This window comes from Netta rufina, assembly GCF_964035555.1.
Source record: "Netta rufina genome assembly, chromosome: 1".
In the NCBI taxonomy this organism is placed as follows: Eukaryota; Metazoa; Chordata; class Aves; order Anseriformes; family Anatidae; genus Netta; species Netta rufina.
In genome coordinates this window covers 93,115,973-93,130,419 of record NC_140123.1, presented here as the reverse complement: position 1 = coordinate 93,130,419, position 14,447 = coordinate 93,115,973, and the positions used below count along the sequence as shown (strand labels likewise).

Sequence of the window (14,447 nt, the reverse complement as noted above, 5' to 3'; positions counted from 1 at the left end):
TCGTAACAAAAGTAGTTAATGCGAATAGCTGCCACTGCTGCTTGCCTTTTCTTTTTACAATTAACTTAATTAATTAAGTTTTTTAAGGGTCCATAAAACAATATGTAGCTCTTAAAATATTTATTTGTTGATTTTAGTGTATCTGAAGTTTGATTAAATATCAAACCTCTGATATTTCATCAGAGGTTTTTTCATCAGCCTGAGGACTCGGGTTTTTATAATGAAGAGAATTTTATACTGAGGGACTTTGTGCAGACTTTGGAGCAGCAGGATTGAAATTTTCCAGTTTCTTTGTAGTTGCTTTTGCCTGTGTTTTCATGGTTGTCTGAAGTTAAGAGACAAGATGTACTCTTGAGCTAGAACCAAACCTGACATGTAATGAGGACTTATGCTCCCTGACTATTCTCAAGGTAGAAACACTAGTTATTAAAAACAAGCTGCTGTATTATGTTTAAATTAGAGTGAGTTGTTTTCATTATAGCTGAGACCAAAATTCAGGGCATGGACATGTATGTAAGCCACATCAGTGTGCTTACCCTGTGCCTGAACTATGAGAGTTCATATGAACATATGAACATATGAACTATGAACTAAACATGAGAGTGCTTTGTGCCCAACACATATGAGAGGTAAAGTAGATTAGCGTACATCTCTGAGAGGCTGTGCTATACTTCTTTCTAGGACACTTTGGCCACTTGCAACAGCTGTGGTGAGATGGAATAATTTTTTGACTAGTGCAGATAAATTCACTCTTGTGTCTAGGCTGTCATTACGTTGTTTTTGCTCTCAAGCTTCATTTGAATTCAAGCTATCAGCTCAAGAGAGCTGCTGAAAAGCGTGACGTACAGTTTTATGAAGACAGCTACCAAAAAGGAACAGCCTTGTAATCACTATGAAACAGTTTAGTCTTCATTACATTAACTACAGTGTGTAATTTATCTCTTTTTTCTCCTTCCCTAGTATAATGCTGATAAAGCGATAGTAGACAGTGGGACCACTCTCCTCCGTCTGCCCCAGAAAGTCTTCAGTGCTGTTGTGCAAGCAATAGCTCGCAAATCCCTGGTAAGCTAATGTAATTAACTCTGCTTGAAATGTTAACTTCCTATTAAGTGATCGCATGATCTTTGAAAGGAGTGTCATCTTTGCTATCTGCCAGGTAAGTCAGGAGGTCTCTGACTTGAGAGAAGAACTTTTCCTGGTGTACTCCTATTATTAAATAAAAAATGATGGATGGTCTTTGATGGAGGGAGAAGAGGGAAAGAGAGGTGAGAATAAGTCCAAATACAGGCAAGAGGCACATGTATAAAAATGCATCAGAAACAGTGTGGAGACTGAGTATTTTGCTCTAAGTGTTTCAGAAATATGGACTTAATCCTTGTCTTTCCAATGCATAGTATTAAGGGTACAAAAATCAGTCCTTTCATTCAAAACACAGTGTTTATAAAGTAAAAGAACCTGCTACTGCAAGCAGTTGATTTCCAAATATAAAGCTTATTGTTGTTTAGAATGGATGCCATTCATAAGGATTGTTCATACCAAGAAAGCTGCTTTTGAACTTCATTATTTATGTTTAAAAGTATCTTTCTTTGGAAATGGAGTGGGCTTTAGAAGTAGGGCAAGGGCATGGTGGACTTATTTCAGCATAGAGTAACTGGAGCAGTGTTTTCTGGTTAACAAAAGCTATTCATAATTTTTGTTTGAATACGATTAACAGCATTGAGAAGGTTAAAGCTGAAGAATAAATCTCAGATATTTCAATGTCAACAAGTTTCATATTTTTATCCTGGCTTCAGGAATGGACAGTGGTAGGATGGACAAATCATGGTAAATGCAGTAAGCAGGCTGTTGGCCAGTTGACCAAAAGGCAGGGTATTTGCCTGTACACTGATAGTTCAAGACTGAGACCCTTTGCCTGACTGAGAGCAGAGATTTGGCCTGAGGAGTTCTTCACTGCCAATACATGTCCAATATCTGAAATAAATATATGAATTATCTTATGTAGCTCTATCTCCCTGATTGAAAAGTTCTACTCTTTTCAAAGCACTTAAATATTGACTGGGAAAATTGCTGCCAATGGGTGGAGAATGGAACCCCAGAGCTCTTGTAATAAGGGTACACATCTTCCTGTGAAGTGATTACAGTGGTCTAGATTCCTCCCCGATGTTGGTCGGGAGGGCATTTGACCAAGAGCCCTCCACATGCCAAATAGTCAACTGATCAATAAAATATTAGAAGGGAACCACTCACTCATTTCACCTCATGATTTTTATTCATTCTGTTAAAAATTCATTCTCTTCTAGGGTTTCTTTTTAGACTCAAGGACCTTGTACTCCTTTCCCTCTACACACACCAGAAGTTATTTTCACAGCTCTAAACAAAGGAGATAGTCTATTAAATAAGAAAATAATTACAAGATGTAAGGATTAGCTTCTGGCATTGTAAGAGCAATGGTAGCAAAATGGATACTTTCAGCAGTTATACCATGGCATCACAAATGCACTCGTAGTGCCCTGTGCATCTGGCAGGCTATGTATCACTGAAATGTAAAATCATCTGCTGTAGTCAGACATACTGCTCTGACCATAGGTGAACCAGGTTAACAAGTTCCTGCTCCTAGCTGTTTCTTACAAGGTTCCCAGCAAGATGTTATTGCCCCCTCAGGTATGTTGGCATAACTGCATGTGTAGTGTTCTTTTATTCGGCTCAATTTAAAAAAAAAAAAAAAAAAAGTCTGTGGGCTTTCTGCTCTTTGATGGTGTAGATTGTTTTTTTAAACCCCACTTAAATGGACTGAATTCTTTTATGGGGCAGCTACAGATACAGTTTGATGATGGCAGGTGTGAAGGGTAGAGGTGAGCCACTGAGGAGTGGCGGCTACTGCACCTCACTGAGCTGAAGTCAGAACAGCATGTCTCCTCACACAGTCAAAGTAATGCTAAGTTGTTAAGCTAGAGAAGGGAAGGCTCACATACACTTAAAATCTTTATTTTAGTAACCTTTTGGGTATCATAAAGCCAAATCCCTCCCAACGCATTTGTTCAGCATACGTAAGTAAGGCAAAGAAATGCCTTGTAATAAGCAGCCTTACTGGGAAATCAAAGTAGGTGCTCAAAATAGAGCACTTGATAGATTTTGTCTGTCTGGTCTGGGTGCTACCTGGAAGCTCTTCTCGCATCACAAGCTTTGCTTTCCAATAGGAAATGGAAAGAGAGGAGAACTGTGTTTTAACAGGTGTGACCTGAGACTTGGCCATGACGGGTAGAGCATTTCTGTCCTATGCCAAGAGACTTACTGAAGTGTGCATTGAGAGTTAAGTGTAAAACCAGGCTGTTTGTGGCTGTAAGTCTCATTCTGTGTTTATATGAGAGTATGCTTTTTAGCCCAAGAAGCACCTGGAAGTATAAGGTCTCTAATACAGCTTTAATGAATGTTTTTTTAATTGGCAAGTATGTGGGAGGGTGCGAACACTTGTCACTTGTAAAATGCCATATAGCTAATGTATGAGATGCTTTTTGCAAAACAATCAATATCACAGATAATTACAAATGAGGATGTTAGAAAGACTGGATTCCGCCTTTCTTCTGCACCTGAGCTGCTTGGCTCTACAATGTCAGGACAAGATACTGCCTTATATGTTGCTTCACAGGGGAGTCAGAGCCAAGCCAGCATGAAGCATTGCATGCAAGTAATGAAGTGTTTTCCTCTGATCTGGCAGTACATCAACTTTGTGTGTTTTAGGGAGTATGCACTTCAGGCAAGATTTCTGTCTTAGGGGAAGAAGCTCTGTAGAGGTTTAATGTGTTCACTTTGATAGTGTCAAGGATACGTTAAGAAACACTGTTAATCAACCTTATTTCAAAAGCATGTCAAGTTATACTGGTAGTTGGTAGAAGGGCAGCAAGAGAGACAGAGGGATGTGTTTCTTTTCATTGACCAACAGACCTTGATTCCCTTGGATGCTAGGGGATTTTGGCTTATCCCTTGGCTTCAAAACCCTGAAGTTCATAGAATCACAGAATATCTGAGTTGGAAGAGTCCCACAAGGATCATCAAGTCCAGCTCCTGGCTCCACACAGGACCACCCGAAAATCAGATCATGTGTCTGAGAGCCTTGTCCAGACGCTTCTTGAACTCTGGCAGGCTCGGTGCTGTGACCACTGCCCTGGGCAGCCTGTCCCAGTGCCCGACCACCCTCTGGGTGCAGAACCTTTCCCTAACCTCCAGCCTGACCCTCCCCTGTCCCAGCTCCATGCCGTCCCCTCGGGTCCTGTCGCTGTCCCCAGAGAGCAGAGCTCAGCGCCTGCCCCTCTGCTCCCCTCATGAGGGAGCTGCAGGCCGCCATGAGGCCTCCCCTCAGCCTGCTCTGCTCTGGGCTGAACAAACCCAGGGACCTCAGCCGCTCCTCATACATCTTGCCTTCCAGACTTTTCACCATCCTTGTAGCCCTCCTTTGACATTTTTATGTCTTCAAGTTAAGTTGACTACAAAACAATGTGTGGGAGGAATGGAAGCAGCTCATTAAACATTCATGTAGTTTGTATTTTGCTTTGTGTTTTTAAAAACTATCTTCTTCTTTAAATTGTTTGTGTTGGGGCAGAGCTATCAAAATCTATCAAAATGTATGTAATCTGTATGCATCATTTTTTCATAGGTACAAGAATTCTCTTCTGGTTTCTGGACTGGTACACAGCTTGCATGCTGGGATAAAACTGAAAGACCCTGGTCCTTATTTCCCAAACTCTCCATTTACATGAGGGATGAGAACTCCAGCAGGTCATTTCGCATCTCTATCCTGCCACAGGTCTCATCTTTCTTTGTTTATTCAGTTACACATTTATTCTTACTATTGTAACGCATATACTCTTAAAAAGTAGGAACTATTTGTAGCAGTAACAGGAAAATAATTTATTGCATGTGAGGGAATTTAATGATTTTTTTTAGATCAATATTTAAAAAGGAAAAATGACAAAGAAACTTGTGTATTAGAAAAGACTCAACACCTAACGCCAAAAAAAGAAAAAAAAAAGTTTCCTTGAGTTGAGTCCATGCAGCTGGAAATGAATTTTTCAAATTGTCAGGAAAAATATGCAAGTTTTGTTTTGTTTTCTTGAGCATTAGCTGTATTAGATATTGATACAGAATGTCGCTACTCATTTTGATCTTCTCATTTTGGGGGAAGCAAATTGATTTGTTTTTCATGGCATTCTGAGTTGGAGCACTTCTCCTGAAAATGACACTCTTGGCAAGGAGCCTGTATGATCTCTTTGCCAGTTCATATTACTTGGTTGGTTTATCTTTTATTAATATTCCATGCCAGCTTTTGGAATGTAATGTTGTGCCACTTTCATTTTGCTCTCTGGCTTTTTTTTCCCCTATATAGGTTGCAATACAGCCTCGTATCCTCTAAGATTACTAATACAACCTAATACCTCTGGGGATGGTCAGGAGCAAAGGGGAGAATGAACCTTTTAAGTACATTTTAACTTGAAATATAGTAAAGCCTCACGATAAGCTTTTTCTGTATTGATCATGTAGCATGTCAATCTTTCATCTTCCCTGAGGATACAAGGGGTAAAATGTGACTTGAATTTTTGAATCTGGAAACATCAAGATGACACTGAAGAGAATGCTCTGAGTCAATTGTATCCTGATAATGTTTTTTAAATAATAGTTTTTTTCTCTAATTCAAGTTAACATTCCAAGTTCTTTCTTACCTATCCCCCCCTTATGGAACATACAATAAAAAATGGTTTCTGTGAATTTGCTGGTGCTCTTCATGTATTGAATGATTATGTTCAAATTGAATCATAGACTTCCAAGAGCTTTACCTCTTACCTGCACGTAAGCACTTTGACTAAATTTAAATTATATACAGAAGTCTGTTTGATCCTATTAATTCTTGATTACCAGTGGAGTTTGTGTGCTTGATTGTAAAAATCAAAAGGTCTGGACTGTCATCTTGTAAATACTGTGTGTGGTGTTGCTTCTTACACTTTTTTTTTTTTTTTAATAGCTTTATATTCAACCCATCCTTGGAATAGGAGAGAACTTGCAGTGCTACCGATTTGGGATCTCTTCATCTGCAAATGCCCTGGTTATTGGTGCTACAGTCATGGAAGGCTTCTACGTAATATTTGACAGAGCTCAGAGGAGAGTGGGCTTTGCAGTGAGTCCATGTGCAGGTAAGAGAAATACTGTTCAGGACTGCTAAGTTAGGAAACACCTGCTACTCTCAAAAAAACATCCTTGTCCCTTACATGATGCGAGACAGTGTGGTTACCAATGAAGTGTGAGGGCAATATTTTTGAACAATCCTATGGCATTCAGATTTTAAGGGGAGAAAAAAAAAAACACACAAAGACTGTATTGCACACAACAGTCTTTTGGTATGAAGTAAATCATCAGCTTTGGATATCTTAGCTGCATTCTTCCCACTGAGAGGATATTCTTTCTAAGATGTCTGTGTGTGCAGTTTCCCCAATACAGTTGGGGAAAGAGAATCCTTATTTTTAATGCAGCTTTATTTATGTAGTCTTGTTCTAATTTTCATGTAAATGGATTCTTAACTAATTTTTGCATTGTGAAGTGAAGTACTTTAGTCACGTTTTTCTCTAAATTGTGCCTTTTCAGCCCTTCAGAAATGCTCAAGGCAAAGATGAAAATGGGACTCAAATTAAGACTCGTGATGTTTGTGTTAGTTCTAAACAAATAGTTTTCTTGGTGTAAATAGAAAACCATTAACATTTTCATTAGCTGCTGAAGAAATTTGAAGAGAAGCACTGATAATTTTAAGATGATTTCACAGTGCTGGTTAACTTTCTTGCTTTTTCATGATTCATCTTATCTCACTAAGGGTAGCTAAAGACAAATACAAATTTTGGTGTATCCTCTCCTTTCTGATGAGACATTGCCTTGGTACTGCAAGAACATACAAACTGCAGAGTAGGGAAAGGCTGCGTACCCATATGGAAGTTACTATCCCAAACAGAGGTGGTCTATGCCCAGAAAAAACATTGTAGCATCTATTATCTGCTTGAGAAATGGAGTGTGACTGATTGTGCTACTTTACTCCCCAGTATTTATGATAGGGAAGGTAAGGGCAGTAAGTACCTGAGTGCTTAATGCAACTAGGTAATCGAGGGGTAAAAAAGACAGACGCTAGGTAGTTTTGAGTTGTAGTTCTAGGGCATTCTAAAAGCCTTTTTTTTTTTTTCCCCTTTTAATCTCTCCATTGTTAATGGGTTCAAATTGTTGTCTTTGAGCTTGCTGAGCAAAAAATAAAATAAAATAAAAAAAATCCAGACATAGATGCAGGTTGCTTAATGAAGACCTCTGTGAGAGATCCTGCAGTGACGAAAGACATTTTGAATGCATCTGGAAGGAGGGTGTAACTAGACAAATACTACAGGCCAGGTTTTCCTCCCTGTCACATTTCTGTTTGCTTTCTGACTGCAATTTTAGCAAGCCTAGAGCTGCCTCCTGTTCCTGTCATGCTGCAGCCATTAATGGAGAGGAGAAGGGGCATTTTGACACAACATACTGACTGACATCAGGTTGGCAGGGCACTTTAGCCTGCTGGTGCTCATAAGAAATGCTTTGAGAGCATGTCTATGTTGAGAAAAATGGTCAGGGAACCATAATAGTACCTTAATGCTAATATTGCTAAACAGAAACACGGAGTTTGGCCACTGCATGTAGATCTGCCAACCTCCTGTAGAGCAGAAGAACTGAGCTTGCTGACTAGAAATATGAATCCACATGAGCTTGGACACATGATGACCCCTGGCTGGTGTTAGATTGCATTTAATTATTGTTTCTTTGTCCATGTTTCATGCACATGTCTAACCTAACATCATGGGAACTTAGCTTCTTGAGTAATCAGGTGATACAAACCACTGACTGAGACAAGATAAACCGATATGTCAGACTTCATTCACATGGGGCAGATGACATTCTGGATGTGCCAGTTATTTCTGAATTCACTTCTTCACAGCTTGTGGTTTCCATATTTAACACTGCTTTCATCAGAAAACCACAACTGTGAGTGGTTGTGCACTGAGTGGTGAGCAGTCAGTGCAGGGTGAGGGATTAAGCTGCCTAACTGGCTTCCTGCGGAGGCCAGCCATGTCCTCCATAGCAACTATATTAATGTAATTTATTTGGATCTTTTTAGTCTGTTAGCAGGCATAAATTAAATTGAATTACTGGCAGCATAAATCATCAAAAATAGAGAAATATAAAGGACATTTTGGTGGGGTTGTGCTTCTTTGTATTCACTTGTACTTTCTTGTTTACAGTTGGATGTTACCAATAAAGTTAAGCCTATCTTTTTGTAAGGTATTAAACAGGTATATGCTGAATTTAAAAATGGCAGAAACAGAAAATAAGGCTAAAGCCCTTAACTTCATTGAACTCCAAGTTTCTGTTGAGACTTGTTTTGAGATGAGAAATTACTTACTATTCAGTTCTTCTTCCTTTGATTTCATTCTCCAGGATGTACCCCCCAAAAAAAACCAAACAAACAAACAAAAAAAAAAAAAACAACTGCAATGAGAGTTAGTTAGAAAGCAGTGGAAAGCTAATCCATTGTGGCAGGAAAATTTGCTTTTTCCTCAATTAGGTGAAGCCCTATAGGACTTATTCCACCTGTTAATTATTCTGAATCGTTTCAAGTTGTCTGTTTTTAATTTCAGAGGTATCCTAGTATTTAAAGGATGAGTAGGAAAAGTTTGGGGTCAGGCCCATTCCTGAGACCAGATGTTCAGATCACCTTGTTAAGTGATGCAACCTAATGGTACTTCAGCATCGAGTAGGACTACACCCCTTGCTATTTTTGTAGTAAATGAGAAAATTACAGAAGCAAGGCTTGAGTGTTTGAAGAGAAGAAATGCACCAAGCACTGCAATCATAAGTGACTTCTACACTAAACTGTGATGAGGCAGAATGCACCCTCACCAATTTTTTAAGCCCTAAACTTGGAAGAACAGCTGTCATGGTGAATAACAGAGCTTCAAGCCATAAAGGTCATAGTAATATGGAGGACTGAGCAGCTGAAACCTCATGAGGTTCAATGAAAAAAAGAACTGTGGAGTTCTGCATCATGACAAGAGAACCCTCTTGCATGAGAACCATCTGGGAAGGGGCTGGCTGAAGAGCAGCCCTGCAGAAATAGAGCTGGGAGTTATGGTGGGCGCCAAGTTGAATGCATGAAGGCTAAATGCAAGTGAAACCATGTAACAAAGGGCAACATCCACTAGTTAGATTCAGAGATTTGAGTTCAACGTTAGGAAATCCTTCTTCAGAAGGAAAGAAGTACAGCACTGAAACAGGAAACGCATTGCCCAGATTGATCATGGGTTCTCTGTCCTCGAGGTTAAACAATTGGCTGGTCATAGCTGCAGCTGACTTGATCAAGTGATAGTAACAGTCATGCTCTGTATAGGAGGCTGGACGACCTCCAAAGGTCCCTTCCAGGCAGCATTCTACTATTCTGTGCTATACTCGATATAACTGTAGGTTTGCTTCCTTTCCAAGGTAGTAAGAAAGAGTGTTTGACCTTTTCAACTTTGAGTTATACACAGATGTTATAAAATAGATTTTTTCCAGAGGTGCCATTTTTGTCCTGTAATCATCAATAACATAGAAAATCCCATTTGTTTTCAAGGTCAAGAAATTACTGTAAGTAGCTAGAACCAAGTATTCTAAAAAAGAAAATGCCAAAATATCCTATCATCTAACGTATGATAGGTTAAGTATGGGACTTGATTTATATTAAGGGTTTGTTTGAACAATTTAGACAAATTTCACCCTTTTTATTTCCTTTCAATTTCCCTGGGGGTAGAAGAGGGTGAAGGAAAAGTTTTCTTTTTGGATGGAAGAAAGTGGAGGCTATGCTGCTATCAAGCATTCTCAAAATGTAATTTACAATGTCAGCCACTATGGCAACAAGTTTGTATTGCCTTTTTTAATAACAGTAGTTATAGTACTCAAGCCAAATAATGAGTAATTAGGGACTGTTTATTTTCAAAGCTATCTACAAGATGGAAAATTGTACTGCTTTTTTTTTTTTTTTTCTTCTTCAAAATACTGAATTCCTAAATAGTAATAATTATGCCTTGCATTTTATATCAGTATTATGTGTGGCTTAGTTTGGTTTTCCTGAAGGACTTAATAGAGACAGAGTAAATGGTGGGGGGCTGACAGGGAGTGAAACGTCTCCGCGAAATAATTGCATGGCAGAAAAAATGTAATACTGGGACTACAAACGGAACAGATTTCAGTTTTGTTTCTGCCACAGGCCTTCGAGGCAGTCTTTTGCAACTCTGTCCATTCTTGTGCAGTTCCCTCACCATACCTGTGCAACAGCAGTGCCTTGGCAAAGATGTGTTGATGATACAGGATACACAGTCTGATGAGTTGAGATATACGTGTTTAGTACTCACCAATGTCAGGATGCTTCTGGGTACAACCTTAGGTTTCACCCAGCACACTTTAACAGCGCCATGCCACTAAAGACTTCCCACACTTGCAGCTGGAGAAAGTGTTGGTTCAGTGAATGATCCCACAGACAATTCCTGGCTTTGGCATTAGTTTGTTATGACAGGTGTGTTTTCCATCAGATCAGTGAGCTGCTCTGACTGTCCTTGCAACCTACCCATCACTAACATCAACACAAAAGAGGCAGCGAGGGCAAGCAGGACTGCCCCCTTCAGCAGCACCCTACCGTTAAGTTGAATTAATTCTAATGAGACTTAAACCTTTATATAATATGAGGTCATGGGAGGCCAGGGACTGAATACCAGATCTCTCCATTTCCTTCCAAAGGGTATTTTATGCCAATCTCTTTAACTGTGCTTCCAGGAAATTTGTTGAAGTATCTCTATGTAAATATGAGATACTGTTTACAGTATCTCATTTACTGGTCACTCATGATTTCGCATGAGCATGCGTGTGTGTAAAATGAACAAGAGATGAAGCAGGAAGCTTAAAACCGAGGACTTTATAAGAAATACACAAATGTGTCTTGGAGTATCTGACTAGAAAAGTGAATACAACCATTTGGAAAATTTTCTAAAATGCACAGGCTAACTGTGCTCCTGGTCCCCCTAAGCAAGCTAAAAGACACATCCTTCCCCAGCCACAGACCTGCAGGTATGAAATGCTCCGAATATTTTGTTGCCCTAGGCAACTCCCTTGCTCTGCCTTTACAATACACGTAGCCCTGTCCACAACTCAGGGGAACTTTGCTGTGCTTGCCATGGTTACTGTGACAACCATGGGCAGCATAACCTTTTTCAGTAAATACTGGTTTAACAAGCACTGGCTTGTGATGGTAATGAAACAAGTCACACAGCCTGTGATGTTACCAAGATGTGTGGCTGTTCAAAAACAGCTTCCAAGGCATCCCTTCATGCTTCTTGATTTAATTTTTTCTCATCCATTTTTGAGTTGCTTGGTTAGCTTCTCCCTGCCTGTTTACAGCACTGCTCCTTCATGTCCCAGCTCATCACTACTGATATTGAGCATCCCCTCCAACATTCCCCTTTCCTCTGCGTCTGTTACTGAGCCATCCCTGCTTTACCTCCTCTTCCTTCTAAATTTTCATCTCAGCGGTACCACTCACAAGGCTAATGTTGCTGGTTTCTGCCCAGTGCCTTGTGCATAGGATATGGCCCTCTAAGGTATCTGTGAAGCTAAAGAACCTGCATGCTGCTCCCTAAGACCTTGGGAGGTAGCTAACACAGAAGATCTAAGAATCCTCTGAGGTGTTCTTGCAAACACCAGAAACAACAAAAGCTCCCCATACCCTGAACTACTCCAGTGTATTGGTAATGTAGAATTTTTAAGCTTCATTAAGTTGATGCTTCTGAAATGTTAGTTCAGAAAGAAAAGGTGATCCAGTGACTGGGGCTTTTAAGTTGGGCTGTGGGACACGAGTTAAATTTCTGCTCTCTCATTGACAGCCTATGTAGATGTGGAAGTATTATGGTCTCCATATACCTCAGATTTCCGTTTCATAAACATGGAGTACTAGCATTTTTTTTCAATAAGAAACAGATTAAAAATAAGTATGCTGAGATGCATGATGATGGAGGGAGAGGGGTATATAGTTATTTAGGATAGATCTGCTGTTGTTTGCTTTTAAATGGTGTCTTACAGACTTAATGTTTCTCATTTTGTAATTTCTCAGAAGTCGATGGCTCTCCAGTATCTGAGATTGAAGGTCCCTTCACAACAGAAGATGTTGCAAGCAACTGTGTTTCTGTCATTTCTTTCCATGAACCAGTGCTGTGGATTGCCTCCTATGCTCTCATGAGCCTGTGTGGGATTATCCTCCTTGCACTGATCATCCTGCTGCTTATTCCACCACGTTGTCAGCATCGCTACACTGACAACGACGTGGTCAATGATGAGTCCTCCTTAGTGCGACACCGATGGAAATGAGAACCTCAGTTGTGAAACCTGGGACTTCAACAGAATGAAGAACAAAGTACTTTGCCAACAGGAAGAAGCCAATGCCTCAGTCCTTTTTACATCCATTACAAATTGCTGTGGAAATCCCTCCCAATATCATAACTTTTTACGCTTTATTTTCTAACACTGATTCTGAACCAAAGCACTGTTAACCACCTCATAAGTGCTACGGTACTGGATTTGCTACTGCAGTACAAAGAGCCTTTATGCTCTCAGTAGTACCTTCTTTTTAAAAAAAAAGAGAAAGAAAAAAAACAACACCATAATGTTCTTCCACTGTCTGAACAAAATTGTCCATTCTTCTTTCACAAAAAAGGAGCTGTTAGTATTTTCTAACTAATCAAACCCTGACTGTAAAAAAAAAAAAAAAAAAAAAAAAAAAAAAAGGAAAAAGAGAGAAAAAAATAATAACCTTTCTTACTAATCATATTAAATGAATACTGCTTTGTGTTTACATCATTTTGAAGCTGTGCTTACGGTGCGGGCAAAAGAGAAAGGTCAGACATATGCAGCAGTAAAGCAAATGAGGTCAAGAAGAAATGTCAGTTTGGGTTTTCATTCCTCAGAATTACTGCTGCCACTTGAGAGGGTCACCATTCCTGAGCGTCATTGCAAAATAGCTTGAGGAGGTAAAAACTGGGAAACAAACTTGTTCAGCCTTAGTGTAAAACACGACTACCTCTCTTAATTTTACAAGGATGCTACCACTGGTAAGCATGTGACTTAGAACTGGTCTTTAAACACAGGATGTCCAAATGTAACTCCTGTGCTTCTAAGTAGTTGATTTTATAGAAATTAATACTTCATAACTTTCGACTTTGCTGCATAAAAAAGCCTTTCAGTTTTCCCCCTAATGTGGGGGTTTGTGTGGTTGTTTGTTTGTTTTGTTTTAATTTAGGATGAGTGATATTTAGTTAAGGCTGGATCGCAAACATATAGACGTTATAGTCCTAAAGTCCACGTTCTGTCATCTCTTTTCCTATTTCTAGGAATGCATAACAAAAATAAAACAACAAAATGAGAAAGACAATGATTTTCTTTTCTGAGCTCAGCAACATGTAAGTTCAACTGAAAAGTATGTCTTCATGGACAGACTGTGAAGTGAAAGCCTTAATGCTGGCTTGTATTTAAACATGAGCAACGGTGGGAGGCTTTTTGTTTAGCTCCAGTGGTGTGTCAGTCAAATGAAAAGTCTATGTACTGACTGACTGAAAACACATGCAGTGAGACTGAAAAATATGAAGGGAAAGAGAAGGAAGGAAAGTATTTGCCAGACCTCCATTGTGCAAGCATAGATTTTAATGTAGAAGTCACAACATGGCATTTTCTTTGCAGACAGAACAACTTTTTGCGTATCTAGTCAGTGAGCACTGCACCTCCATCGTTTTTCCAGAGCACTTGCATAGTGGGTTCAAAAGATAAACAATGCAAGGTTGAGGAGTCCAGTGACAAGTACTAGTTATCTCTTTGAAAAATAACTGGAAAAAAAAAATCCTTTGCATTTCAATTGCACAGCAGTTTACAAATCTGTGTGGGTAACAAGAAAAAAAAAAAGAAAAGAAAAGAAAAAAAAAAAAAAAAAAAGGAAGCTTAGCTCAGAATCTCCCAATCCTTTGCCTAGAATTTTTTTCTGCCTGTAATCCCTCCATGCAGCTTTCTGATTCACACTGCCTCTGTTTCTGACTCTCTGACTCTGCAGGGAATAAGCAAAGATTTCTTTTTTTCCTTTTTTTTTTTTTTTCAGGAATGATGCTTTTACAGAAGTACAAGTACCGTGTGTGAAAATAAAGCACTGCTGTTTTTTAAACTAATGTGTATATCAGTTCATAAATGGAAGTGCCTGTGTTTTCCTTTTCTTTTTAATTCCTGCACGTTCAGACTGTTTGGCTGCATAAAGTGTAATGATTCATGTTTTGATCTAACATATGGAAAAGTTGATTTTTTTTGGAATTAGGAGTTGCAAGTAGGAGGAA

The 14,447-nt window shown here is 39.3% G+C and overlaps 1 protein-coding gene across 1 annotated transcript in view; it reads left to right on the top strand.

Moving 5' to 3' along the window:
* BACE2 (beta-secretase 2) overlaps positions 1 to 12,444 on the top strand; it is a gene marked incomplete at both ends in the record, with an annotated part of 46,095 nt that extends 33,651 nt beyond the window's left edge. Inside the window, 4 exon segments of the mRNA XM_084302503.1 lie at positions 961 to 1,062; positions 4,652 to 4,801; positions 6,014 to 6,182; positions 12,191 to 12,444. Of these exon segments, the coding sequence (XP_084158629.1) occupies positions 961 to 1,062; positions 4,652 to 4,801; positions 6,014 to 6,182; positions 12,191 to 12,444 (675 nt within the window).
* Positions 12,445 to 14,447: the final 2,003 nt, after the last annotated feature.